The following is a 27,827-nucleotide window of genomic DNA, read 5'->3' on the forward strand; positions in this document are numbered from 1 at the left end:
CTGTTGTTTAGTCGCTAAGTCATGTCTGACTCTTTGAGACCCCATGGACCATAGGCCGCCAGGCACCTCTGTCCAGGGGATTCTCCAGGCAAGAATACTGGAGTGGGTTGCCCTTTCCTACTCCAGGGGATCTTCCCTACCTAGGGATCGAACCTGCGTCTCCTGCATTGGTTCAGTTCAGTTCAGTTCAGCTCAGATACTCAATCGCTTAGTCATGTCTGACTCTGTGATTCCACGGACTGCAGCATGCCAGGATTCCCTGTTCATCACCAATTCCCGGAGCTTACTCAAACTCAATTCTCGAGTCAGTGATGCCATCCAACCGTCTCATCCTCTGTCAGCTCCTTCTCCTCCTGTCTTCAATCTGTCCCAGCATCAGGGTCTTTTCAAATGAGTCAGTTTTTCACATGAGGTGGCCAAAGGATTGGAGTTTCAGCTTCAGCATCAGTCCTTCCAATGTTCAGGACTGATTTCCTTTAGAACTGACTAGCTTGATTTCCTTGCAGTTCAAGGGACTCTCAAGAGTCTTCTCCAGCACCACAGTTCAGAAACGTCAGTTCTTCAGCGCTCAGCTTTTTTTATGGTCCAAATCTCACATCCATACATGACCACTGGAAAAACCAAAGCCTTGACTAGACGGACCTTTGTTGGCAAAGTAATGTCTCTGCTTTTTAATATGCTGTCTAGGCTTATCATAGGTTTTTTTTTTTTTTTTTTTCCTTTCAAGGAGCAAGCGTCTTTTAATTTCATGAATGCACTTATCATCTTCAGTGATTTTGGAGCCCCCCAAAATAATCAGTTACTGTTTCCATTGTTTCCCCTTCTATTTGCCATGAAGTGATGGGATCAGATGTCATGATCTTAATTTTCTGAATGTTGAGATTTAAGCCAGCTTTTTCACTCTCCTCTTTCACCTTCATCAAGAGGCTCTTTAGTGCCTCTTTGCTTTCTGCCATAAGGGTGGTGTCATCTGCATATCTGAGGTTATTGATATTTCTCCCTGCAACGTCAATTCCAGCTTGTACTTCATCCAGTCCAGCATTTGGCATGATATATTCTGCAAAGAAGTGAAATAAGTAAGATGACAGTACACAGCCTTGATATACTCCTTTCCCAATTTGGAACCAGTCTGTTGTTCCATGTCCAGTTCTAACTGTTGCTTCTTGACCTGCATACAATTTCTCAGGAGGCAGGTAAGGTGGTCTGGTATTCCCATCTCTTGAAGAGTTTTCCACAGTTTGTTGTGATTCAGACAGTCAAAGCCTTTAGCATAGTCAATGAAGCAGAAGTAGATTTTTGGGGGGGAATTCTCTTGCTTTTTCTATGATCCTGCGTTGGTAAGTGGATTCTTTATCACTGAACCAACAGGGAAGCCCTGACATATTAACAGTGGTGCCTAAAGGACAGAAAATGTTGGTGTCTTCATGAAATACATTGAGATATATTTCATTTCATCTGATTGTTATAAGGCTAGGTTCAGGTTTTAATTGAAAGATGGTCTTGCTAATAAAGCATCTTTTTCTACTTCAGAATGATTAACATTTACGTTAAGCTAATACAAATGACACTGTGGGATACAGATGTAGGAGAAGTGGTGATAAAGATGCAATTAGCCAGGGTCTCCTGTGCACAGAAAGCAGAAACCAAGATTAGAGAGGAAATGTCACTCCTCTGCTCACGGGCCTCACGCCTCAAAGCCTGCTGCTCTGGAGCCGATGCACCAGATGTCTGTCCGAACACGGGACCCCAAATGAGCCCATGCAAATTTGGGAGAAGAGAAACTTGTAGTGATTTTTTGGGCTCCAAAATCACTGCAGATGGTGACTATAGCCATGAAATTAAAAGACACTTTCTCCTTGAAGAAAAGTTATGACCAACCTAGACAGCATATTAAAAAGCAGAGACATTACTTTGCCAACAAAGGTCCGTCTAGTCAAGGCTTTGGTTTTTCCAGTGGTCATGTATGGATGTGAGAGTTGGACTATAAAGAAAGCCGAGGATCGAAGAACTGATGCTTTTGAACTGTGGTGTTGGAGAAGACTCTTGAGGGTCCCTTGAACTGCAAGGAGATCCAACCAGTCAGTCCTAAAGGAAACCAGTCTTGAATATTCATTGGAAGGACTGAAGCTGAAACTCCAATACTTTGGCCACCTGATGAAAAGAACTGACTCATTTGAAAAGACCCTGATGCTGGGAAATATTGAAGGCAGGAGGAGAAGGGGGATGACAGAGGATGAGATGGTTGGATGGCATCACCAACTCAATGGACATGAGTTTGAGTAAACTCCGGGAGTTGGTGATAGGGAAGCCTGGCGTGCTGCGATCCATGGGGTCACAAAGAGTCCGACATGACTGAGTGACTGAACTGAACTGAACTGAAACTCATAGCGGGGGGACCATCAAGGACATGTTCCAGATGAAGTCAGTCCTACAGAGTCAGTCCTACAGAGGCTGTGGGAGGGGCTTATCCGTACCTCTCTGTGACCTCCCAGACAGGTTCTGGTCCAAGTAAGCTGTGATGCAGAGATAAAGCCAGCCCTTTAACCTCCGTGTCCCGCATGATTCAGTCTGGCTGTCTGCAGTCTGGCTGTCATGGTGGGAATCCTGAGCCCTAGAGAGTGGGTCTCTGTCCTTCAGCAGATTGTAGGTGATGACTCAGCAGTTTTCTCAGGTCCGCATGGGAGACGCTCTGCTCATATCCTGCTGCACCTGTGGTTCCCTGTGGGGTCTCTGCAGGATGGACCACGTGACAGAGCCACAGAGACACGGGGCCCAGGGGAGTTAGGGTAAGTTCTGAGAGAGGCCTTTGTTCTTTCTTCCATCCCATGGTCCAGCTTTAAACCCTCAGAAGAGGAACATGAGCTAATGCATTTGTAGGAGTGTAAGAAGCCTTGTGGGCTTCCCAGGTGTGGTAAAGAACCAGCCTGCCAAAGCAGGAGGCTCAAGAGATGCGAGTTCGATCCCTGAGTCGGGAAGATCCCCCGGAGGAGGGCCTGGCAACCCACTCCAGTATTCTTGCCAAGAGGCTCCCATGGACAGAGGACCCTGGCGGGCTACCAGCCACGGGGTCGCAAAGAGTCAGACACGCCTGAAGCCACTTCGCGCGCAGGCACAACAAGGCTTGTAGTAGCGCACTGGCAGTGAGGGGCTTGATGTCGGCCGGCATCAGCGCTCAGCTGTTTCCCATCGCTGACAAATATAGATTCCAGCAAATCTCATTTCACTGTGTTAGCTGACAGTCCAATCACACAATTTGGCAATCTGTGAGGGCTTCTCAAGCCATCAGTTTGAATTAGCCAAGCTCTTCATAAGGTTTATGCTAATTTAAGATTTGGGGAAGATGAAAAAGAGCCTAAGTTTGTTGACAAGTGTGAGAGGAAAAATTATTCTGACACGTGTTAAAAATGGCTAGGAAGACTTAATCTGAGGCTATTGCAATGGGGGGATACCAACTAAAAATTGTCATCCCCCATCTGGTTCTATAAGAACAAAGCCACTGGTCACAGCAGGCCCTGACCATTAACACACCATGAAAGGACTCCAGAGTGGAGATCGGGAATGAGGCCCTCTGTGCTCCGGGAAACTGGAAAGACAGGCCTTCAGATAGCTAGATACTTTCAGGAGACTTTATGAGCCCAAGTTCTTGCATCTTCTCATACCGAAAAAAAAAAACACTAAGATCACCAAAGGAGACATCTGTTTCTTGTGACTATCTGCAGTTCCGTTCAGTCGCTCAGTCATGTCCAACTCTTTGCAACCCCATGGACTGCAGCATGCCAGGCTTCCCTGTCCATCACCAACTCCCAGAGTTTACTCAAACTCACGTCCTTTGAGTCAGTGATGTCATCCAACCATCTCATCCTCTGTCGTCCCGTTCTCCTCCTGCCCTCAATCTTTCCCAGCATCAGGGTCTTTTCCAGTGAGTCCATTCTTCACATCAGGCGGCCAAAGTATTGGAGTTTCAGTTTCAACATCAGTCCTTCCAATGAGCACCCAGGACTGATCTTCTTTAGGATGGACTGTTTGCAACCTTCTGCCAAAATGCGTGCTTCACTCCTTGTACACCCTTCACTAAAACCACAGGTTCACAGAGGTCCCTAAGAAAGGGTGTGCCCGGGTTTGGTCTGCTTATGGTCCCTCTAAGTCTATTGCCAGAGATTTTGAAACCACGGGGCTTTAATGTTTTACAATTTTTGTAGCCTATGAACTTCTGCCTCCTTGTAGCTGTGTCTGTCTGGAGCTACATCGTCACTGCAGATCTACCTCAGTTGTCACCTGCTTCAGTCTTCTTGTTGGTGACCTGCTCACAGTCCTGCAGCTGATAGTCAGTCTTAGACCAATGCTCCAAACACTCCATCCACTGCTATGCATCATTCTGGCTAGTTTTTGTTTATAACTGTCCTGGGCTGCAAGAGAAGCTGTATTAGAAACTGTGAAGATGGTGTTTGGCTTTTGCTTCCCCTGACAATTTCATGACAATACTTAAAATTTTTGTTCATTTTGGTAGTGAATCTCACTGATAATAAAAATACCTAGAAATCAATTGGTTGATATTAATATACCTGTGCGTGGATGCTCAGTTGTGTCCAAATACTTTGCCAGCCCCATGGACTGTAGCCTGCCAAGCTCCTCTGTCCATATGATTTCCCAGGCAAGAATACTAAAGTGGGTTACCATTGACTCCTCCAGGGCATCCTCCCGACCCAGGGATCAAACCCACATCTCCTGCATTGGCAGGCAAATTTTTTTACCACTAGTGCCACCTGGGAAGCCTCATTAGCACCATTTTAATATGCTATAAAAATCTTCTGCAGTTCATACACAATTATTTTAAATACATGATTTGTAACATTCTTTGACCAACTACTTGAATAAACTTGAGTGTTTCTGCTCTCCTAATGAAAAAGGATGTCATGAAAATGCTTGCCTCTGCATCCTCTGGGAATACTTCATAAAACCCCATGCAGTGAAGACGGAGGAGTGGACGTCCGTCTGTGGCACATGCCATGGGGGAGGGGGCTCCTGGCATCCAGGCAGACACGTGGTGCCCCAAGGAAGTGAGGGGCCTGGCCTGGGCTCCCGCAGCTCTCCACCTGAATCCACAGAAGAGTCAGTGCAAATGGAATCAGATCCTTGAGGCTGAGAAATAGTTCTCCAGACAAATTGCCTGTGAGCACACCTGGCAGGTTAAGTTATGTCAATACTCGGTACTGCTTCTGAATATTTCAGGTTACGATGTGGATTGAAAACACAGCTTTAAATACCAAGCTTTAGACCTTCCTGTTTTGAGAGTGAAATGCTCTCATCATTTTTTAAAAAGTAGTGTGGTCTTTTTGTTGCTGTTTTTAAGAAGAATTGCAGGGGACTTCCCCGGCAGTCCAGTGGTGAAGACTTCACCTTTCAATACAAGGAGTGTATCGATCCCTGGTCAGCGAGTTAAGATCCCACATGCCTCAGGGCCAAAAAAAACAAAGCTTAAAAAAGAATATTGTAACAAATTCAAGGCTTTAAAATCATTTTTAAAAAGATGAATTGCAGGATCCCTTAGTTGGGGTGATGTAATTGTCTCCTAACTATTGCTGAGGAAGAGCATGAAGGTTCTGGGTGAAAACGTTCTGGGTGAAAAATCAGATATTACTAATATCTGATGCAGGAACCTCAGCCAGAGAGAACCACACTTGTTCAAATATCAAGGATCTGTACAGCCCAATGTTAGCAATCTTTGATGAAATAACCTAGTGTGTGCTGGGCCCTTTACACAGTGATTCCACTTAACCATTGTAACAGATGCATAAGATCATTATTAGTAACCATATTTCACTTAAGAAGAAAATATGCATTATGGAAGTTCATTTGCCCACTGATCTCCTAGGAAAGACATTGTCCTGATTAGACCTAACCCCAGATGATCTGAGAAGTTCAGAGTCTGATCTTCTGCCCAAACATTTCATTGTCTCACCTCTGCACATAAGACAAACATCTTCTCAAGGGATTGTTCTGCTAGAGGACCCTAAGAAAGGATGTGTCCCAAGTTTGGTCATGCAAGCAATTCAACATTGCTGAGCACCTGTTCTGATCTCAGGACATTTTCACACCAGCTTTAAAGTCTAAGGTTCAAAACACAAATGGATACAGGACAATAATGGTTCAGTTATGTAAGAGAGGTGTGAAGCCCTGTGGGAATTCACAGAAGGGAGATTAGTGTCTAAAAGGACAAGGGGGCTGCTGGAGGCTGTAGGAGACCCTCTTCATGAAGGGACAATCAGAGGCAAAGTGTACTCTTAAAAAGTACTCTTGTTTAAAAAGAGATACTAAGCAGTCCAGTCTTCAGACAGACCTCTCATTAAAAATTTCAAAATAAAAAGAAATCAAAACTATATAGACTATCAATTCATAGTCTGACCTTAGTGGATAAATGGCAATTTTCTCTTGTGATTTCCACATTCTCATAGTTACAATATATCTTCAGACATTGGTATTACAATATTCAGTGACAAAATCATTTACCCTAAGGAAACAGTAACTCACAGGAAAGCTTCAAGGCATCGTTTATTAGCTCTCCTAGCGTTACACAGAGTGCACCTGCTCTTTTTCTCTTATCTCAGGTACAAGATGTTATTGTCTCTAAATGTGAGGTGTGTTCTGAGAGCTTGTAGATAACAGAGCAAGACAAGAAGCCACTCAGGCACCCCAGCCCCACCCTGCGGTCAGGCACCCACCCCTGTGTCAGTTACTCATTGCTGCATGACAACCATCCCCAAACCAAGGCTTTAGAACAAGATATCTATCTTCGCTCCCATGTCTGTGGGTCTTCAAGGGTTCTGTGAATCTCCAGTGGGCTGGGTATGGATGGCACTGCTTCCCACACCAGACCTGTGGTCCAGGTCCACCCACACATCTTCCTCGGGAGTCAAGGCTGAAAGCCCAGCAGTCACCATGGGAACAAGTTTTCATGGCAACAGCAGAGACCTGAGATGCTGAGAGGACATCTGTGAGACCTCCTGTGATGAGAAATGGAACTCCGTCACTTCTACGGATATACCGTCAGGTGAAGCAAACCCCGTGGCCAAGTCCAACATGAAGGGGCAGGGAAATGCACGCCGTCTGTGAAAAGGGCAGGAGTGTGTGGATGCACAGACGGCTGAGGAGCTGGGCACACACTACAGTCTACTGGAGCCTTTACGACATAGCTCTGACCTCACTGGTTTGTGATTTTCTGATTGCGCATGGTAAGCTTTATGGTTTGCTTTATTTACCACCTTTATTTACTTGTTATAAAGGATGTCTCTTAGTACATAAACGCACCCTTACTATATGGCTTAAAATGCTAAAATTATATACCATTAAGACTAAGAGTTAACTTCTTTGATGAGGCTTTGTAAATCCTAGAACTATAGTTATTGGTCAGATTTATTCTATTGCACTTACCAGTGCATCTCTCCAGTGAGACATGAAGAGGCATCTAACCCACCACTACTATGTTTTTTCTTTAATACTTTCAATAATAAGGGTACCTTCTTTCTCTGAGATTATGAAATGTGTCAATCTTCACACCTCGCCTGGAAGTGATACCATCACAGGGCCAGGATTCCATGGGCCATAGAGCAGGTACCAGCCAGCATTCCTGGGAAGTCTTCCCTGGCATCTTTCCACGCCTGAGGAAGAGTCCCAGTTCTGTACTTGTGGGCTTGTTGTAACTAATGAGATAGGGTTTCTGACATGTCCATAATCAAACTCATGTTCCACTGGAAAGGATAAAGAACTCTTATTGACCCTATGTAAATAATTACATGATCAGGAAAAGTAAACATGATTTGTAAAAGTCGCTTAGTTGTGTCTGACTCTTTGTGACCCCATGGACTGTACAGTCCACGGGATTCTCCAGCCCAGAATACTGGAGTGGGTAGCAGTTCCCTTCTCCATGGGATCTTCCCAACCCAGAAATCAAACCCAGGTCTCCCACATTGCAGGCAGATTCTCTACCAGCTGAGCCACAGGGGAAGCCCAAGAATACTGGAGTGGGTAACCTATCCCTTCTCCAGCAGATCTTCCCTTACCCAGGAATCGAACCAGGGTCTCCTGCATTGCAGGTGGATTATTTACTAACTGAGCGATCAGGGAAGCCTAAACACGATTTAGTAAAATTGATCACCTTAGAGTTAACCACTGGCATCATTTTTTGAAAAGGTCTGTAGACACAGACAATTAACATATATAAATATTTTCTATTAGAATCATTATACTTAAGTGTGCAAGCCATTTATTAGCATATATCTTATATATAAGAACTTTCATAAAGTTTTTTTTTTCTTTTTTCTCAAGTCTGAGGGATTAGTTGAAACACGATGTTATTTAAAGAATGTGTCATTTCACTCTGTATGACTACGGGCTCTTAAATTGCACTTTACAAATAAATGAAGAAGAGACAAGATAGCTTTTCATGTGCTCATTAAAAACATTTAATCATGATTAAATCCATTCTTGAGTCCGCTGCATGCTGCATCCTCTGTAAATTCTTTCTGATGACTTAATGTTGAGCAGATGACTTTCACAAAGTCATCTGTTTGGGCAATGAGACCTGGGAGCTGTCGCTCAGTCCAGGATGGGACACCTGTCCCGGTGTTCCTTGGGACACTGCCAGCTTTCACGGAGATTTCTGAGTCCTTGAGCAGGATCCCTGTAGTGGGAATGGCCAGGAGCACCTCAGAGTTTAGTCATTTATTGCAGCTTTTGTATGTTTCCCAGAAGATCCCAGGGCTACTTGTCACATACAGTCAGGCCTCGAGGCGAGTGTTAAGGGAAATGAGAAAACACCTTCGGACAGGGCTCAGGGTGGAGAATCTGCTCTGGTAAGCTGACCACAGCAGCCGTATCGAGTGGGGGCGAGCAGGGCCTCTTCAGAAGGGCGTGAGTAATCAAGTGAGAAGATTAAAGCCAAGGCTAATCTCAGCTGGTGGACCTATGCAGGTCTTGAGGACGCTGCCACAGACCCCAGAATATTTTCATTTATCCTGTCAGGCCAGCAGGCTGATCGCTCACAAGAGACAAGTGTATGTGAGCATCCAAACTCAAGTGGGTGACGTTTTATTTCTTCTGAATAACCCAGAGAGCAGGTTTCACTCTGTATTGTCCCTGCTGTCTTATGGCTGGTTCGGTAAACAGTGGAGCTCCAACAACGAGCGGGGCTAATTAAAACCCAAGCATGGGGTGCTGCGGCTGCGTGCATGTGCAGTCACTCAGTCGTGGCCAACTCTGAGACCCCCGTGCACGGTAGCCCGCCAGGCTCCTCCATCCATGGGATTCTCAGGCAAGAATCCTGGAGTGGGTTACCATTTCCTTCTCCAAGGGTTCTTCCTGTCCAGGGATAGAACTGGGGTTGCCAAAAAATACCACTGAGGCGATTTCCCTGAGGTTACTGCCTGCTGGCTGGGAAGAGAAGCGTGCCTCTCTCAGATGGCACAGCATCAAAGGTGCTGGGCAGGTAAAGCTGGAGACCCAGACGTCACCAAGTCAGTCAGTTCAGCCGCTCAGTCCTGTCTGACTCTTTGTGACCCCATGGACTGCAGCATGCCAGGCATCCCTGTCCATCACCATCTCCCAGAGTTTACTCAAACTCATGTCCATTGAGTCAAGGATGCCATCCACCCATCTCAACCTCTGTCATCCCCTTCTCCTCCTGCCCTCAGTCTTTCTCAGCATCAGGGTCTTTTCCAGTGAGTCAGTTCTTCACATCAGGTGACCAATGTGTTGGAGTTTCAGCTTCAGCATCAGCCCTTCCAATGTATATCAGGACTGATCTCCTTAAGGACAGACTGGTTGGATGTCCTTGCTGTTCAAGGGACCCTCAAAAGTCTTCTCTAGCACCACAGTTCAAAAGCATCAATTCTTTGGTGTTCAGCTTTCTTTATAGTCCAACTCTCACATCCATACATGACTACTGAAAAAAACAAAGCTTTGACTAGACAGACCTTTGTTGGCAAAGTAACGTCTCTGCCTTTCAATAAGCTGTCTAGGTTGGTCATAAGTTTTCTTCCAAGGACCTCACTAAGAGGGCCCCTGTTTCAGTTACTTAGCATACAGAACAGATTCTATTGTCTTCCCAAATCTATAATGGTTTAAATCAATCAGGCTACCAATCAGAAGCTTGTCTTATTTTTGCAAGCAAATTAGATGATGATGAGATTCTTGTGCTCAGTCTTGTCTGACTCTTTGCAACCCCATGGACTGTAGCCCACCAAACTCCTCCATTTATGCAATTTCCCAGGCAAGAACCCTGGAGTGGGTTGTCATTTCCTTCTCCAGGGGAGCTTCCCAACCTAGGGATCAAACTCAGGTCTGTTGCATCTCCAGCATTGGCGGGTAGATTCTTTACCACTAGCACTCCCTTGGAAGCCCAAACAAATTAGGCATACTGCTAAATCTAACACCCTATCCTACCACCAAAATGAACTTCTCTATGTAGATATTCCACCCATCTCCATAGTTTAAAGTGGAGATGAGAACAAGTGATTTTGTAACCTATATAATAAAACAGAGTATTTGGGCCCCAGTACATTTTTGTCTTGATGTTTGAGATGTCAGGATATTTTCTGATGAAGTCAATCAAATAATTTGAAATCCCTGTGCATTCTTGTGCTGTTCAGATATCTAAATCTGAAGACTCAATTTATCTGGAAAATGTCATGTAGTTGGAGCAAAGAAGAGTGATGGTAGCTTTGAGCAAATTCAGTTTAATTCAATCAATATCCTCCTCCACTGAAAAGGAAAGGTTCAGTGTTTAAGTTAACCTCCATAGTCTTGATGGATGATGCTCCTGAGCCCCAAACAGGAGGAATCCATGCCATTTATAAATGGTAGTCTCCACAACATAAATAATTGCTGTTTATACTCTGGGGTATCCAGGGATATCTGAAGACTGATTTGCCATGTTATCTTATACAGGCTAATATGGCAGCAATATTAACTATAAACATATTGCAAATCTACTAACTCATAGATGACTTTTACTCCCAGATCTGCCCTGTATCTTTGTGGATCCCAGAAGATGCTGTCCTATTCCTTTCACTCCAAAATAATACTGTCACTTACATCTTAGAAGCAAAACAGTAGCAGAAAAGAATCTCTGCATCAAGTCAGTCAGTGTACGAATACAATAATGTCTCCAAGAACCACAAAGCCGGCTGGGATAGCCAATGATATTTTATTTATAAGCCTGTCACTTTCCATATCAAAAAAGCCTGATGAATGGACCACTTAGATGTCCACTGTATTTGAGGGGCTACAGAGGCCTGGGGCGCTCATGCGTGCAGCTCTCCATGTTAACATTAACGAATTCTGTTGAGTTCGTGTTTGTCATTGGATCTGGGTCTAAGTCTACATACACATGAAGAAGTTTTCCTGTTTCCTACAATGGGAGTTGACACTACTGGACTTCTGTGTAGGTTATTCCTCCCGCAAACATCGAGCTGGTCTGGTTGTACATCTGGAGAATATAAAATAGGGCATCCTACTCACTCTTCCATCACACTTTTATGTGGTTAAAAATTCCACTTAGAACATTAAATCACAAAGCTTTAAATGCATGTTCCTCTTCGTGATTTCAAGTCCTTCAGATTAGTGTTAATCCTGGCATTAACTTTGTGAAAGAGACCATGGAAGGGAACACCTGTGACCCGTGTCTCCATCGCAGTGGGAACTAGCGTGTTGCAAAGAGGCTGAAATATGTGAAAGGGTCACTGCCTGAGCTCAGCAAGGCACCTGGAGAGAACAGAGTGTTCTAGTTCTACTCAGGCGGAAGCTGGGAGGGGAAGGCAGCCCCAGGAGAGGAAAGCTACCCCAGGGGCAGCCTGGCAGCCCTTGTGAAGTCAAGTGCACAAGCTCACCACCCCAGCCCCCGCCCCAGCCCTGGTACCTCTGAGGGTCTGGATGTAAAACAACTTCCCACTTGAAGCTCAGACTGTTGCCCAATTTGAGTAGTTTATGACAGAGGGGGTCTACCTGGGTTCGAGTCCTTCCTCCACTGACCTGCTTGTGGCCCCCAGCAAGTACTTGCCCTGACCTTTCTGCTGTGTGTCAAGTGACTAAGTGGGGGCTTTGTTCTAGAAGCCGAGCATTTGGGGCAGGTCTGGGCACACAGCAGCTTTCAGAATGTTGTCCGTTCTCCTCATCCTTCTTGAATTGCTCCTGGAGCCTTCAGAGGGCCCTGCATCAGAAGCATCTTCACCTTTTCCATTATCAGGGTCCTAGTGACCCTGGGTTTGTCCCAGGCACAGGCTGCACACGAGCCGTGGTCCTGTTCACTGCTGTCTTGTGTCTCAGCTTCACGTAAATGGGAACTAAATCACTGAAACTGGCCAAGTGACAGCAAAGATGGGATTAAAACTTCCTTTCAACTAGCAACCTCCCTTGTGGGTCTCCCTGGGGACACTTTCCAAATTGATGAAGACGCCTCACTGTCTTTGGGATAACTTTGAGAAGTAACAGGAGTCTCGTCAGACATCAATTTATCATCTGTCAATCTTTCACACTGGAGACTAGCGTCTCAGGTTTGTTACTTTGCTGTTCACTCACTGAGTCAAATCTGACTCTTTGCAACCCCGTGGACTGCAGCATGCCAGGCTTCCCTGTCCTCTGTCTCCTGGAGTTTGCTCAGATTCATGTCCATTGAGTCAGTGTTGCCATCTAACCATCTCATCCTCTGTTGTCCCCTTCTCTTTTTGCCTTTAATCTTTCCTAGTACCAGGACCTTTTCCACTGAGTCAGGTCTTTGCATCAGGTGGCCAAAGTATTAGAGCTTCAGCTTCAGCACAAGTACTTCCAGTGAATATTGATTTAGGGTTGATTGAATTGAATTTTAAATTCAATTGAATATTGAATATTGAATAAAGGGTTGATTTCCTTTGGGATTGACTGGTTTGATCTTCTTGCAGTCCAAGGAACTCTCAATTTCTCAGGTAGCTAACTCATTATAGCAGTGATATTTATCATAATTCAAAGTGATGTTTACCAGCCTCATCCCTAAATTGGGAGGACGTCTTTCTTTTTGCAGTATATATACTGACTGTCCATATTCCTGAGTAATGAAATACTAAGTAACTATTATGTTTCGGTATGTTAAATTAAAACTAAGTTTCTTGGTAAATTTAATAATGGTTAAAATCTACAAGAGGCAACAATTCCCAGGGATCACCCTTTTCATGTTTCTAAGACAGGTACTTTTGGGTATTAACAGTTGCTGCACCTAGTAGTAGGGAAGACGGTGCCCCTTTATGATCATTTAATCCCCCTCCTTCTTCCAATCACAGATGGAAATTAGGAGCCAATAACTTAAATGACTTGTCCAAGATTACTGGGTTTGGGTCTCATTTTAATATATTTAGGGCTTCCCTGTTAGCTCAGATGGTAAAGCGTCTGCCTACAATGCGGGAGACCCTGGTTCGATCCCTGGGTCGGGAAGATTCCCTGGAGAAGGAAATAGCAACCCACTCCAGTATTCTTTCCTGGAAAATCCCATGGACTGAGGATCCTGGTAGGCTACAGTCCATGGGGTCGCAAAGAGTTGGACACAACTGACCGACTTCACTTCACTTCACTTCAATATATTTTAATATGTGTATGCAAATGTTTACCTAAACAGAAATCTGACAATGAATGAGTCTAGATGAGATCATTATCTTTCAAAAAATGACCTCAAAAGAGTCATCTAAGTTTGTAAATGAATGACTCCAACTGGGATAACAAGAAGTCTATCTTTTGTGTCAAGATGATATGTTATATGTTTAGACCCTGTTGCTGCTTTTCAGATTGTAGCTCAAGAACAGCTGATCCTAGGTCTTCTGGGCATTCAGTGGAAAATGAGTAATGAAGGTCAAAGAGAGCTGTTGATTTTCAACAAAGTCCTCAAGGAGCCACATAGACATAAGGAAATATGAAAGGTTCTATCTTCTCAGCAGGGCAATTAAATAATCTTACGTGTGCACATGGTTTTTCCAGGAGTCATACAGATTTGAGAGTTGGATCATAAAGAAGGCTGAGTGCCGAAGAATTGATGCTGGAAAAGACTCTTGAGAGTCTTTTGGACTGCAAGAAGATTAAAACAGTCCATCCTAAAGGATATCAACCCTGAACATTCATTGGAAGGACTGATGCTGAAGCTGAAGCTCCGATCCTTTGGCCACCTGATGTGAAGGGCCAACTCGTTGGAAAAGACCCTGATGCTGGGAAAGACTGAGGGCAGGAGGAGAAGGGGACGACAGAGGATGAGATGGTTGGATGGCATCATTGACTCCGTGAGTCTGAGCAAACTCTGTGAGATGGTGAAGGACAGGGAAGCCTGGCGTGCTGCAGTCCATCGGGTCGCAAAGAGTTGGACAGTTGAACAACTGAACTGAACTGTACCTGTGGCCTGGCCACCTTCGTAAGAAACTCACCATCCCAGCGGGTCCCAGCCCCCAGTCACGCCTGTGACTTCTCTTTGTTAGAGCACAACTGGGTCAGAAGCAGCAAGTCAGAAGTGACAAAGCTGGAGCCAGAGACCAGAACCAGCCTCTGAGCTCCTAGGAGCGGCAAGCTGTGTCATCGGATTCCCCATGACTGTGCGTCTGTGCATACACATGCGTGTACTTGCTGGAGAGAGACAGGCACGAAATAATCGAGCAAGTGACTTGAAATTCACAAGCACATCCAGGCACACAGGGAAATACAATTTACTGCAGAATCATACTTGAAAGTCAGTCATTCAAAGTGTAAGTGAGTCGGCAAACATTTTTTTATGTATCGTATTTTTTTCTTCCATGTGCCAAGCATGCTACCCACTACCCACAGTCTTTCACTAATACCCAATGTAGGAACTCTGTGAAAGAAGGCAGCTGCAACTGAAACGAGTAGGGTGGAGCCCTACCCATCAGATGCCCTTCTTGCCTCTTCCCCCAGGCCTCTCCCCAGCCCAGCCCTGACCTCAGAGGCAGTCGCAGTGGATGTTTGGGTACAAACACAGACATCTCACGTTGGTTGAACCTATGAGGGGTTAATTTTATGTGTCAGCTAGGCTAGGCTCTGATGCCCTATTACTTTGTTCAGACACTAGTCCAGAGGTTGCTATGAAGGTATTTTTTATATGTGATTATTGTTTAAATCAGGAGACACCCGCCCCCCTCTAACCCTGTTCTTTAGACAAACCTCTGCAGACTAATGTCTCAAAATAACCACCCTACAGGGGTCTGCATGACAAGTTCTTTTACAGAACAGAGATGGAAGGGGGTGATGAAACAAAGTAACAAGGTCATTAATCTTGCAAATATCTCCAAGAATCGGCAAGCCTCACTCAGGGGATGTGTTAATTTCTTCCTTCCTGCCATCCACAGGTGGACAGGGTTCTGAGCAGAGGCAGTTTAGTTTAACAGTCAGGCAGACGGGCAGGATTCACTAAGGCTGGCCACTGTGAATGATGATAACAGCAAAAGCAATGGAGAGCAAGTCAAAGACAACAGTTCCATCATGGGGGTCAGAATTGGCTCTTCCCTGCAACACCACACTGCTGGACATGCTTGCTTTGTGATGGCCACACGGCTACAGGACCCACACCCAAGGAGAGATATGATGTGTCACCAGACACAGACCCGAAAGTGGAGAAGGGGCCCTAAAACCTCGGTCCTAAGGGCACAGTCAGCAGGGAGGGAAGCCTTTCATGGTTCATCAAGAGGGGGTGACAGGTTTAATGTCGTCCCTGCTCTGCCAGTTCCAGTCCCCTTTGCACTCCCCTGGCTGGGGCATCCTTGTTTTGTGCAGCCATTTATGAAGTAACACACACAGGTGCAAGGTCACAACACGCACAGGTGCAAGGTCAAGGCCCTGCGTCATCAGAGCTGGCTTCCCAAGAGCTCAGGAAATGAAAGCCTGGCCAGCACTCACAGCCCCTGTATCTCAGTGATGCCAAAGCACATGGGACCCGGACAGGCTGGGAGTGACTCGGGTCACTCAGGTCCCGAAGGGGCCACACCCCATCGGGAAGCTGTGTTCACCCGGGGCAGGCTGCAGCATCCACTCTCTGCCACTGTGGATGGACCAGCCAGACCGTCAGGTGGGGACAGACCCACAGGATGAGGAAGATGGGCTGGTAGGACAGGTGCTGAGCAAGGTAACAAGACCCAGGCAGCTCCTTGGAGGCAGAGTCCAATGGGGCAAGGGGCACCCTGAATGTCTTGAGTGTTCAGTTCAGCTCAGCTCAGTCTCTCAGTCGTGTCCGACTCTTTGCAACCCCATGGACTGCAGCACGCCAGGCCTCCCTGTCCATCACCAACTCCTGGAGATTTGCTCAAACTCATGTCTGTTGAGTTGGTGATGCCATCCCACCATCTCATCCTCTGTCACCCCTTTCTCCTCTGGCCTTCAATCTTTCCCAGCATCAGAGTCTTTTCTAATGAGCCGGTTCTTCACACCAGGTGGACAAAGTATTGGAGTTTCAGTTTCAGCATCAGTCCTTCCAATGAATATTCAGGACTTATCTCCTTCAGGATGGACTGGTTAGATCTCCTTGCAGTCCAAGGGATTCTCGAGAGTCTTCTCCAACACCACAGTTCAAAAGCACAGTTCTTAGGCACTCAGCTCTCTTTATGGTCCAACTCTCACATCCATACATGACTACTGCAAAAACCACAGCTTTGACTAGATGGGCCTGAGCATTAGCACATGGGAAAGAGACTCAGCCACCAGGCCAGGGGCTGCGCTGAGAGGACACACACATCAAGGATGGGAGCTATGCAGCCACTCATCCGGATTCCTCCGGTCTTGGGGACATTGCCCAGGGAGAGGTGTGTGCTGCCAGCTGAGAACAGTGGACAAGCCTGTGATGCCCGACACCCTCTGACTCTCTTCTCCACCATCTGGGTGACTGGAAGACCCAAGGACATTGTCCATGTTTTCTAGAAACCTACAACTGGACCACACCCCACACATCACACCCTGATGACCTGAGAAGCCTGTGACCTTTCACTGTGGGCAAGACCCCGCCAGCCCAGAACCCACTCCTGTGTTTTTTTCAATTAATCTTTTAATTCATTTTATGTTTGTTTTATATTCCTTTGTATCCCTATCTACTGATGGGGGTAGATTTATTATATATTTTCAGGTTATTTATTTGTATATTTTCAGATTTTTTTCCCACTGTAGGTTATTACAAGATAATGAATATAAAATTCCCTCTCAGCCATATCTGACTCTTTGCAACCCTGTGGACTGTAGCCCACCAGGCTTCTCTGTCCTTAGGATTTCCCAGGCAAAAGTACTGGAGTGACTTGTCATTTCCATAGTTCCTTCTGCTATACAGTAAATCCTGGCTGCTGATTTCTTTTACCCATAATAGTTTATATTCTTAATGCCTGTGAATACACTGGTCGCTTCTTTAATAACGCTCTCTTCCCACACTTCTAGGGTGTAGATGTCAAAATAAAACCCACAGACATTGGTCTGAGCAACGGAACTTTTGAGGAAAGGCCTCAGTGCCCTCCTTGGAGCGGCTGTGGTGGATTTCAGGGGCGTGATTTTCTGGTTCCAGAATTAACTCCAGACAATACCTCCCAGAAGGAAATACAACATAGTCTATGGGATATTTTATTTGGCTACATTGATTGTGTTGCCTTCAAATTTGCATAAAAATTAGGGGGCATTTAAAACCCATTCACAGTCAACAAACTTTGAAATAACACTTCAGTCTTAGCAAAGTGCTTAAGAAAGCAGCACACAGATGGAAGTGTATCTGCAGAGCCCAAATCTTAAGGCAATTTATCTGGTTACTTCCAGGAAGGGAAGTGGGTTTTCCATTTTATTCCATCTGGAAGAAATCTAAAGCATTTCCTTTTCTAACCCCATGTCAATGAGTAGACTCTGATGCTGGGAAAGATTGAAGGCAGGAGGAGAAGGGGGTGACAGAGGATGAGATGGTGGGATGGCATCACCGACTCAATGGACATGAGTTTGAGTAAGCTCTGGGAGTTGGTGATGGACAGGGAGGCCTGGCGTGCTGCAGTCCATGGGGTCACAGAGAGTCAGACATGAGTGAGTGATTGAACTGAACTGAACTGAGATCCCAAATCTCTACCCTGACATCCTCTTCTGCCTTTGGCTGAAGATGGTATTTAAAGTGGAGGCCTCCAGCATATTGGTGAGTTACCCAGTTCCCCTGGGTCTCCCCCATCTATTTGTATTATTAAACTTGTGTTTGATTTCCTCCCTTTAAAGGATCTCATGTCAATTTCACTCTTAGATGAGTCAGCTAACACCAGAAGGGCAGAGCAAAGTGTCTTCCTCTTCACCAAAAGGAAAGAGTCCGTGAGATGAGAGGGTTACCTTTCAAACAGGTTTAAACTAAAACTCCTTTTTCTTATTAATTTAGATAATTGTGAAAGATTTTTAGAACATCTGCTATTGAGCAGATACACTTCCAAATTTAAAAGTGGCTGGCAAAAAAAAAAGGGGGGGGGTGCGGGATGATCTGTGAGAAATGTGCAGCAAATACGCAACCCAAACACCACCTACCTAACCTCGCCCCGCAGTCTGGGTACCACCGACCTGAAGTGCCTGCCTGACACCTGGATGGCCTCAGAAAGCTTCCAGTACAGCCGGCCTCACTGGGAGCTTCAGGAGATTCAGTCCCAGGACATCTTCTACCCAAGAGGTAATTCAGGACGATTACTGTTAGATTTCTTCCAGAAATGACGCTTCCTAAGAGCTCGGGAAACACCCTCGCTGGGCCAGGAGCAGACGGTGGGACGCCACGGGCCCTGACCCCTCGGTGCTGGAGAGTTTCCCCACTACCTGCTCGGTCCCTCAGCCGTGTCAGGCTCTGCGTGACCCCATGGACCACAGCCCACCAGCCTCCTCCGTCCACGGGATTCTCCAGGGGAGAATACTGGAGTGCGTTGCCATGTCCTCCTCCAGGGGCTCTTCCCGACCCAGGGATCCAACTCTTATCTCCTGTTCTGGCAAGCGGGTTCTTTACCACTGACACCACCTGGGAAGCCCCTCCCCACCATACGTGGTACCCATATTCTTTGCCAACATCTCTGGGGATGAGTCTATTTCAGGAACAGGCCCTTTGTTAGATCTTTAGGTAGTGAGGGAAAAGTAACAGCAGAGACTTCCTGAATCTTCCATTTCTTAAAAATAACCAGCCTAAAATAAGCCTCATGCCAAAGAGACTCATTTGGGGGGGCAATTGGCGGGGGGCAGACTTTGCTTGCCTACAGTTGTCAGCCTGCTCATGAACTAGAGACTCCAATTACTGGAAATGTATTTTTTTTAAACATCATCAGAAATACTTATTAGTCTCTAAACTCTAATTTTATTTTAAACGTGTAGACAAACAATGTGAAAAGGAAAAAAATGCTGGCTTTGGTTTTGAAAAATAATGTCCAGTCTGCCATCATCTGGGCTACTCAACAGTAAATAATTGAAAGGCAAAGAGAAAACCATCTAGAACAGCTGTCTTCCACGCTCCACGGTCGCTGGTGAATAAAGCAAATTAAGCTTCACCCTTATTCTCAGGCTGGATACTCTAAAAAAAAAAAATCCCACTTGGTCTTCTCAATGTTCATTGAACTTCCCTGGCTCAGTTCCCTTGCTCACGCTGTTCTGGTTGTTTGGAGCCTCTCTTTCCCTCTTGCTTAAGCCACACACATTATTCAAGACCCAGTTCAGCTGTCTTCTTGGGGAGACTGTCCCTGGCACGAGCTCTGCTCTGCCCTGCCCCCTCCCCATAGACCTCTGGTTGGCTCCTCACTGAACTCCTGGCTGCCTGGCATCTGATTTCACGATTGGAAAACATCTTGCAGACTCTAACAAATGAGCCATGTGAAATTTCAGAAAGTCTCATGTGCTTTTTTTTTTTTTTTTGGAGTTAAATAGTAAACACCTTTGCTGCTAGGGTAAGACACATTTATATTGTTTACTCCACTAGAATATGGTTTCTTAAAGGAAGACTTGCCTTATTCATCTTCTTTTCCTCCTCCTTCTACCCAATACTTCTCCTTGAATGTAATGAGTGTTCAGTAGTTGTTGACTTTTTCTTTTTTAAGACTTTAAGTCACATTGCTCACAGTTTTCTTTTTAATGTAAGGTATTCTTTTCTGCCAGGTTCAGTGGTAAAGAATCTGCCTGTCAAGCAGGAGACTCGGATTCGATCCTGGGGTCGGGAAGATCCCCTGGAGAAGGAAACGGTTACCCACTCTGGTATCCTTGCCTAGAGAATTCCATGGACAGAGGTGCATGATGGGCTACAGTCCGCTGGGTAGCAAAGAGTCGACACGACTGGGCAACTAAACATCGGCAGGATGTTCTTTTCTGCCAGCCCGTCCTCTGCAGGCAGAATGGTGCCTCCAACCCCGACCTCTGCGATCTGCGAGCCTGTCACCTAATGGCAAGGGGACTTGGTAGTTGTGACTGGGGCCACCGACCTTGAGATGGGACGATTATCCTGGGTTATCCCAGAGAGCTCCGCCAAATCGCATCTTGAGTTCTTAAAATCAGAGAACACTTCCTGGCTCTGGTAGGACATGGATATGGTGACAGAAGGTTGGAGAGACGTAATCTGAGGATTCACCCCATCACTGCTGATTCTGAAGATGGAGGAGGGGACCAGGAAGGAAGGGATGCCTGCAGCGTCCAGAAGCTGGAAAAGACAGGGATGGATCCCCCTGTGTCAGTCTCCCAAGGCCGTCGTCACAAATAACCACAAACAAGGGTGGCTTAAAATCATAGCAAATTTCTGGCTCCCAGTTCTGGAGGCTGGGAGCCTGCATGCAAGGTGTTGCAGGCCATGCTGTAGGGAAGGGCCCTTCCGTGCCTTCTCCAGCTTTTCGTGGTTGCTCACAATCCCTGATATCCCTCAGCATCCAGATGCATCCCTCCCGCCTCTCTGCCTCCTTCCTCACATGATGCTCTCCTGTGTCTTTATTAGTCTAATTCTCATGTGAGGTCATCAAATATTGCATTACGGCCCACGCTAATCCAGTGTGGGGTTTCCCCAGGGGCTCGGGGTAAAGAATCCACCTGTAATTCAGGACACAGTGCAAGAGATGTGGGATTCGATCCCTGGGTTGGGAAGATCCCCTGGAGGAAGGCATGGCAACCCACTTCAGTATTCTTGCCTGGAGAATACAATGGACAGAGGAGCCTGGTGGGCTACTGTCCTAGGGTCACAAAGAGTCAGACACGACTGAAACGACAACATAAGATCCAGTATGACCTCATCTTCCTTTTTATTTTATTGGAGTATAGTTGAGAGCTGGACCATAAAGAAGGCACAATGCCAAAGAATTGATGGCTTCAAACTGTGGTGTTGGAGAAGATTCCTGAAACCCCCTTGGACAGCAATGAGATCAAACCAGCCAATCTTAAGGGAAACCAACCCTGAATATTCACTGGAAGAATTGATGCTGAAGCTGAAGCTCCAGTATGTTGGTCATCTGATGAGAACAGACAACTCATTGGAAAAGTCCCTGATGCTGGGAAAGATCCAGGGCAGGAGGAGAAGAGGGCATCAGAGGATGAGATGGCTGGATGGCATCACCAATGCAATGAACATGAACTTGGGCAAACTCCAGGAGATGGTGCGAGGTGGGAGGCCTGGTGTGCTGCAGTCCATGGAGTCGCAGAGTCAGGCACGACTGGACCGCTGAACAATAACTGCATAGTTACTGATTTACGATGTTGTGTGAGTTTCAGGCGTCCAGCACAACGATTCAGCTACACATGCCTGCAGCTGCCTTTGCTCAATCCTGTCCAACTCTTTGCAACCACACGGACTACAGCCGGCCAGGTTCCTCTGTCCATAGGACTTGCCAGGGGATTTTCTCAACCCAGGGATCGAACCCATGTCTCTTATGTCTCCTGCATTGGTAGGCAGATTCTTTACCACTGAGCCACCCGGGAAGCCCTGATTCAGTTATACATGTATAAATGCATTCTTTTTTAGATGCTTTTCTCATATATGGAGAAGAAAATGGCAACCCACTCCAGGACTCTTGCCTGGAAAATCCCATGGATGAAGGAGCCTGGCAGGCTACAGTCCACAGGGTCACAAAGAGTCGGACATGACTGAGAGGCTTCACTTCCACTTTTTCACTTTCTCATATAGGTCATCACAGAATACTGAGGAGAGGTTCCTGTGTTATACAGTAGATCTTTGTTGATTATCTGTCTTATATATAGTTGTGTGTATATGTTCATCCCAGGCTTCTGATTTATTCCACCCTCCCACTTCCCCCATTGGTAACCATAAGTTGGCTTTCGATATCTATAGGTCTGTTTCTGTTTCCTTATAAGTTCATTTGTTTCTTTTCTCTTTTAGAAAAAGCAGACTCCACATATAAGTGATATCATATTACAGTTGTCTTTCTCTGTCTGACTTACTTCACTGAGTATGATAATCTCTAGGACCACTTGTGAAAGTTGCTCAGTCATATCTGACTCTTTGCAACCCCATGGACTAGTCCACAGGATTCCTTAGGCCAGAATACTGGAGTGGGCAGCCTTTCCCTTCTCCAAGGGATCTTCCAAACCCAGGGATTGAACCCAGGTCCCCCACATTGCAGGTGGATTCTTTACTAGCTGAGCCACAGCGGAAGCCCCTAGGATCACTTACGTTGCTGCAAATGGCATCGTTTCATTCCTTTTTATGGCTAAGTAATATTCCATTGTACGTATGTACCACATCTTCTTTATCCATCCCTCTGTTGACATTTAGGTTGCTTCCATGCCCTGACTGTTCTAAACAGTGCTGCAATGAACAATGGTGTTCATGTATCCTTTCGGATCATGTTCTTCTCTGGATATAGGCCCAGAAAGTAGGATTGCAGGTCATATGGAGGCTCTATTTTTAGTTTTTTAAGGAACCTCCATACTGTCCTCCATAGTGGCTGTAATCATTTACATTCCCACCAACAATGTAGGAGGGTTCCCTTCTCACCACACTGTCTCCCGCATTTATTGTTTGTAGAATGTTTTTTTTTTTTTTTTTTTGGTGTAGAACATTTATTTATTTATTCCATGGAACACTCAAAGTTTAGATCAGTGGGAATTTTAATCAATCAAAGAATTGTACATTTTCTTCCCATATATATCGCTTTGTATTAGGAAATGACATTGTGATCCATTTCACTACAATATTACAAAATATTTACAAGAAAATATTAAAAATAACTCAAACATGAAAGGCAAGATGGGGGTGAAATAAACTGGTTTTTCCAGAAATCTCTACTCCAGTGCCCACAGCACACAAGAGAGCCAAAACAAAGTTCCCCTTGATCACAAGTTTCCAAGGAATTGGAGTAGGGGAAGAAACCAGATGAAAATGGTGGTATGAAGGGGGATGGATGTTATTAGCAGCACTGCTTCAATAACCAATTTATTTTGCATGAAACACCCTCTCTTTTATATGCAGTAAATTCTGAACAAGGCTAAACTTTAGGATATTCCTTGAACTGAAATTAAAAATACCCTGACAGTGAAAGCAACTCTTTCACCTAAGCTGAGTAAGAGCCTCTTTCTCCATGAACCACTGATGTGAACAGAAGCCTGATCTAGCATCCAAAGCTGTCACAGCAGCCCTTCCATCTCTTTCATGAAAGCCTCATAGACATCGTCCTTAGTCTGCACCGACACGGGAACAGATGGGCCAGATTTGGGCGCTGTTTTGGCAAGAGGCACAGCAGAATCATCCTCTGACTTTCTCTGGGGAGCAGCAGCAGCCCCTTTATTCTCCCGACGCACCCGCAGTGCGGTGGGCACGAATCGTGTGATCTCTGCCTTGGGATTAGTGATCTGTGGCTTGGCACTGATGGTTGCCGTAGCTTTCTTCTCGATGGTGGCTGCGCTTGTGTCATCCGCCTTGGGTCGTTGGATCAAGTTGGGGGGAGCACTTAGAACCCCTGGGTTGGGTAAGGGAGCTGGTGGGAAGAGCCCAGGTGGGGCAGGTCCAAGAGGAGGCACCAGAGGTGGGTGCAACATGCCAGGACGGGGTGGAGGGATACCTGGAGGTGCTGGGGGAGGTAGCCGTGGTGGGGGTCCCCGAGGAGGAGGGCCAGGAGGCAGACCCGGAGGTGGGCCTGGAGGAGGGCCAGGGGGCCGACCTGGTGGCGGGCCTGGAGGTAAAAGTCGGGGTAGAGGCCCTCGGAGCCCTGGCATTCCAGGTGGTCTCAGGAACGGAGGAGCTCCTGGAGGTGGTCCAGGAGGAAGGCCTGTAGGTGGTCCAGGTGGCCGTAAAGGTGGAGCAGGTGGCGGTCCAAGCGGAGGTGGTCCTGGCACGGGGGGTGCTTGTATCTGGGATGGAGGAACAGACTGTGGAGGGGCTTGCTGCTGGGAAGCTGCAGACGTGCCATCAGAGAGAGACTCCTCTTTGTGCTGCTTCTGTGACTGCTTCTCTGCTTCGGAATCATCTGACTCTTCATCGTCGTCCTCTGAAAACTCCTCGACTTCTCGGCCCTCCTCGGGGATTTCCTGCCCTGCCATTCGAAGCATCATGGCTTGGAGAGGAGTCAGCTCCTTCATGTTTTTCTTCTTCTTCTTTCTAGATTTTCCAGGCATATCTGCAAACCGTACACTTAGACCTGATTTTTTTCCTTCATTGTTTTCTCTCTCAGTGTCATCACGGTGTACAAATTCATCCCCTTCACTTTCTCCATCGGATCTGTCACTGTCGTCATGCTTATCCTGGTCCATGTCTTCAGGACAGCCATCATCTTCACTGGTGCTAGAAACATCATCGTCGTGACCCCGCTGAGCAAGTTCAGGACTATATAACATGTCTTCATCTCGCCTACGAGCGGGAAGATCTAGGGCAAAGCCCACTTTGCGGCCATACATTTGTAAGATTTGAGGAGGAGGTGGGCCCGGAGGAGGACCTGGAGGTTTCCTGCCAGGGGGCAAACGTGGAACGCCATGTCCAAGAAGAGGAAGTATAGAAACTGCCCGAGTTGGAGGTCCATAGGCTGAGGTCTTCTTAAGGATGGAGGGTGGCTGGGCCCCAGGAAGTGGAATGTCCTGGATCAAGATGTTGGAAGGAGCATGCGGCATATCTGGCAGAGGAATACTCTCCACTTCCACATGCTGGGCATTCTTGACAGCATCAAAATATTGACTAAGTTGAGCCCTCTTCTGTCCATATTCTACTTCTAGCTTACTCAATTCTTTGTAAATATCTGGATTCTCTTTCTCATAGAGTCGTAGAATACGTTCAAATGTTTCACGTAGCTTTTTATGCTTGTCTTTCAGCACTTTCTCATTTAACTGTGGCTGCTGCACTGGGTTAAACTCCATTTCATCCAATTTTTCCATGTCCCGGATAATTTGTTTGGGATCCTTCATCTTTAAAACTGCAGCTCGTACCATCATGCGCTGTTTTTTGTTCTTCTTTAATTCTCTTTTCCGAGCTTCTTTTCTGGCTTGGTCTGTAGGGTTCATAAATTTTCCACTTTTGGTGGATGACGTGGATCTCTGCCCCATGTTGACAAGTTGTTTGATTTACTTGCTTATTTAAAAAATAAAACCTAAAACGCTTCTGCTGGGCTCCTGGGGCTGTGAGAAGCGGGGAGGGGACTATTCTCGGCCCGTTTGACTTCGTAGGGGCCTTCACCTCGGCCTTTTGGTCAGCCACCCAACCACCGCCATCTTGAAACCTCGCCTGTAGAATGTTTTTTGATGGTCATTCTGACAGGTACAGTATGACCTCATCTTAGTTTCACTGATGGCATCTGTAAAGACTCTCTTTCCAAAAAAAGGTCACCCTCTGAGACTCCAGATAGACATGCATTTGGGGGTACACCACTCCAGCCAGACCCCCTTAGAATCTTCAGAGGGAGCACAACCCCTTGATTTTTGTCCAGTGAGGACCGTCTTACACTTGAACTTCCAGAGCTGTACAGTCATACATCTGCATCGTCTGAGTCACTCCATCTGGGTAATCTGTTCTAGCAGCCGCAGGAAGCTGTGGCTGGTCCAGGATGGAGTCACTGAGTTTGCGTTCTTGTTGACCGCACACGTTCTATTTGTCCTGGGCTCTCTCCATTCATGAAGACAACATATTCTGAAATATGACAGAATAACGTAATTCACTGCCGACGATCCATAATAAATTCCAGTGAGGGGCACAATGAAATTTTGTCAAGTCCCCTGTGCTTCTCATTGTCGGGAAAGTACAAATGGCTGTGTTATCACATACAATGCTTTGCCTGAGACCATAAAACTGGACCGAAACCTTTAGCATCCTCAGAGGACCTTGGACCTGATATACCGCGCGTGACTCCGACGGCCCCACGTGCTCACCCTGCCTCGTTAGAACCTGTCCGATCACAGCAGCAAACCCGGAGGTTTTTCTTTGCTCACAGCTAAATCTGAGAAATTGAGATGATACCTGCAGACACCTTCATGCTCTCGCACACACAGCCATGTGACTATCGGAGTAGCATAGCAGAGGCTATTACCTGCCAGGAATAGACACACATTCTGCACCCCTTGAAAAGCAACATTCATGCACTCACAAACACTGCTTTGAAGATACTATTTAATCCCGCCCATTCTTTTTCCATCCAGGCTGTTCCTTCATCTTAGTTCAACAAAGACATTTTTTAAAAAATGTTTTATTTTGCACAGGGGTATACCGATTAACAAACAATGCTGTGATAGTTTCAGGTGAACTGCAGAGGGACTCAATCATACACATGTGTCCATTCTCCCCGAAACTCCCCTCCCATCTAGGCTGCCACGTAACATTGAGCAGAGTCGTGTAGGTCCTTGACGCTGACCCATTCTAAATACAGCAGTGTGCACATGTCTGTCCCCAACTCCCTAACGGTCCCTACCCCCATCCTTCCCCTGGCAACCACCTTTGTTCTCTTAAGTCTGTGAGTCTCTTTCTGGTTTCTAAGTAAGCTCACTTGTATTTCTTTTTAGGTCAAGGAAATTTTTTTTTTTTAACAAAATAAAGCAGGCAGCAGCAGGAAGGGATGGTGGGCACCAGCAAGGCAGGTGGGGGGTATGGGAGGTGGGGGTTGGACTCTGAGGTTGACAGAAATGATCACACTGTCAGGAGTGCTGTTCCGCTGGCTGCACCCCCAAAACTGCCTGGGAACATATGGGACCGGGGTCCTTACGAGACAATCAAGTCCCATAAATTAGTCTAGTATGCTAGTCACTCAATCATGTCTGACTCTTTGGGACCCCATGGACTGCAACCCACCAGGCTCCTCTATCCATGGAATTCTCCAGGCAAGAACACTGGAGTGGATTGCCATTTCCTTCTCTAAGAACTATTGAAAGGATTAAATTAGTCTAAATGTTTGTCTAGTAACATGTCACAAGGATGATGCTGGGTCCTTCATTTTTATCCTTCAATTTAGAATTTTCATCTCATGTTATTTGATTGAAATTTGAATATTATGATATAGAATTATAGCATGTTCTTTCAATACAAAATGTTTATACTTTTAAACACAACACCTTTCAAAAATCAGGGGAAATAAATTAGGAGGAATTTGGAAGGCATTACGCTGTTTGGGGGTTTCCCTGGTGGCTCAGACGGTTAAGAATCTGCCTGCAATGCAGGAGACCTCGGTTCGATCCCTGGGTTGGGAAGATCCCCCAGAGGAGGGAACGGCTACCCACTTCAGTATTCTTGCCTGGAGAATTCCATGGACAGAGGAGGTTGTGTTCTGCCCGTAGTCCGAATCCCCAATCGGGAAAGAGGACTCCTCGAGACAATGCAACTTGCAATAGGGGAATTTATTACTGACTCAAGCCAGGGCCTCCCGCCCTCACCAAGGGTGTGAGGACAAAAAGGC

General features: G+C 46.1%; 1 protein-coding gene across 1 annotated transcript; it reads right to left on the bottom strand.

Annotated features, from left to right (window-relative positions):
• Positions 1-22,994: 22,994 nt before the first annotated feature.
• On the bottom strand, positions 22,995-25,665 carry LOC122683886 (WW domain-binding protein 11-like). The gene has a single exon (XM_043887800.1). It carries the CDS (start codon positions 25,492-25,494, stop codon positions 23,590-23,592), a length of 1,905 nt encoding a protein of 634 aa, XP_043743735.1. The 5' UTR covers positions 25,495-25,665; the 3' UTR covers positions 22,995-23,589.
• Positions 25,666-27,827: the final 2,162 nt, after the last annotated feature.

This window comes from Cervus elaphus, chromosome 25 (genome assembly GCF_910594005.1).
Source record: "Cervus elaphus chromosome 25, mCerEla1.1, whole genome shotgun sequence".
Classification (NCBI taxonomy): domain Eukaryota; kingdom Metazoa; phylum Chordata; class Mammalia; order Artiodactyla; family Cervidae; genus Cervus; species Cervus elaphus.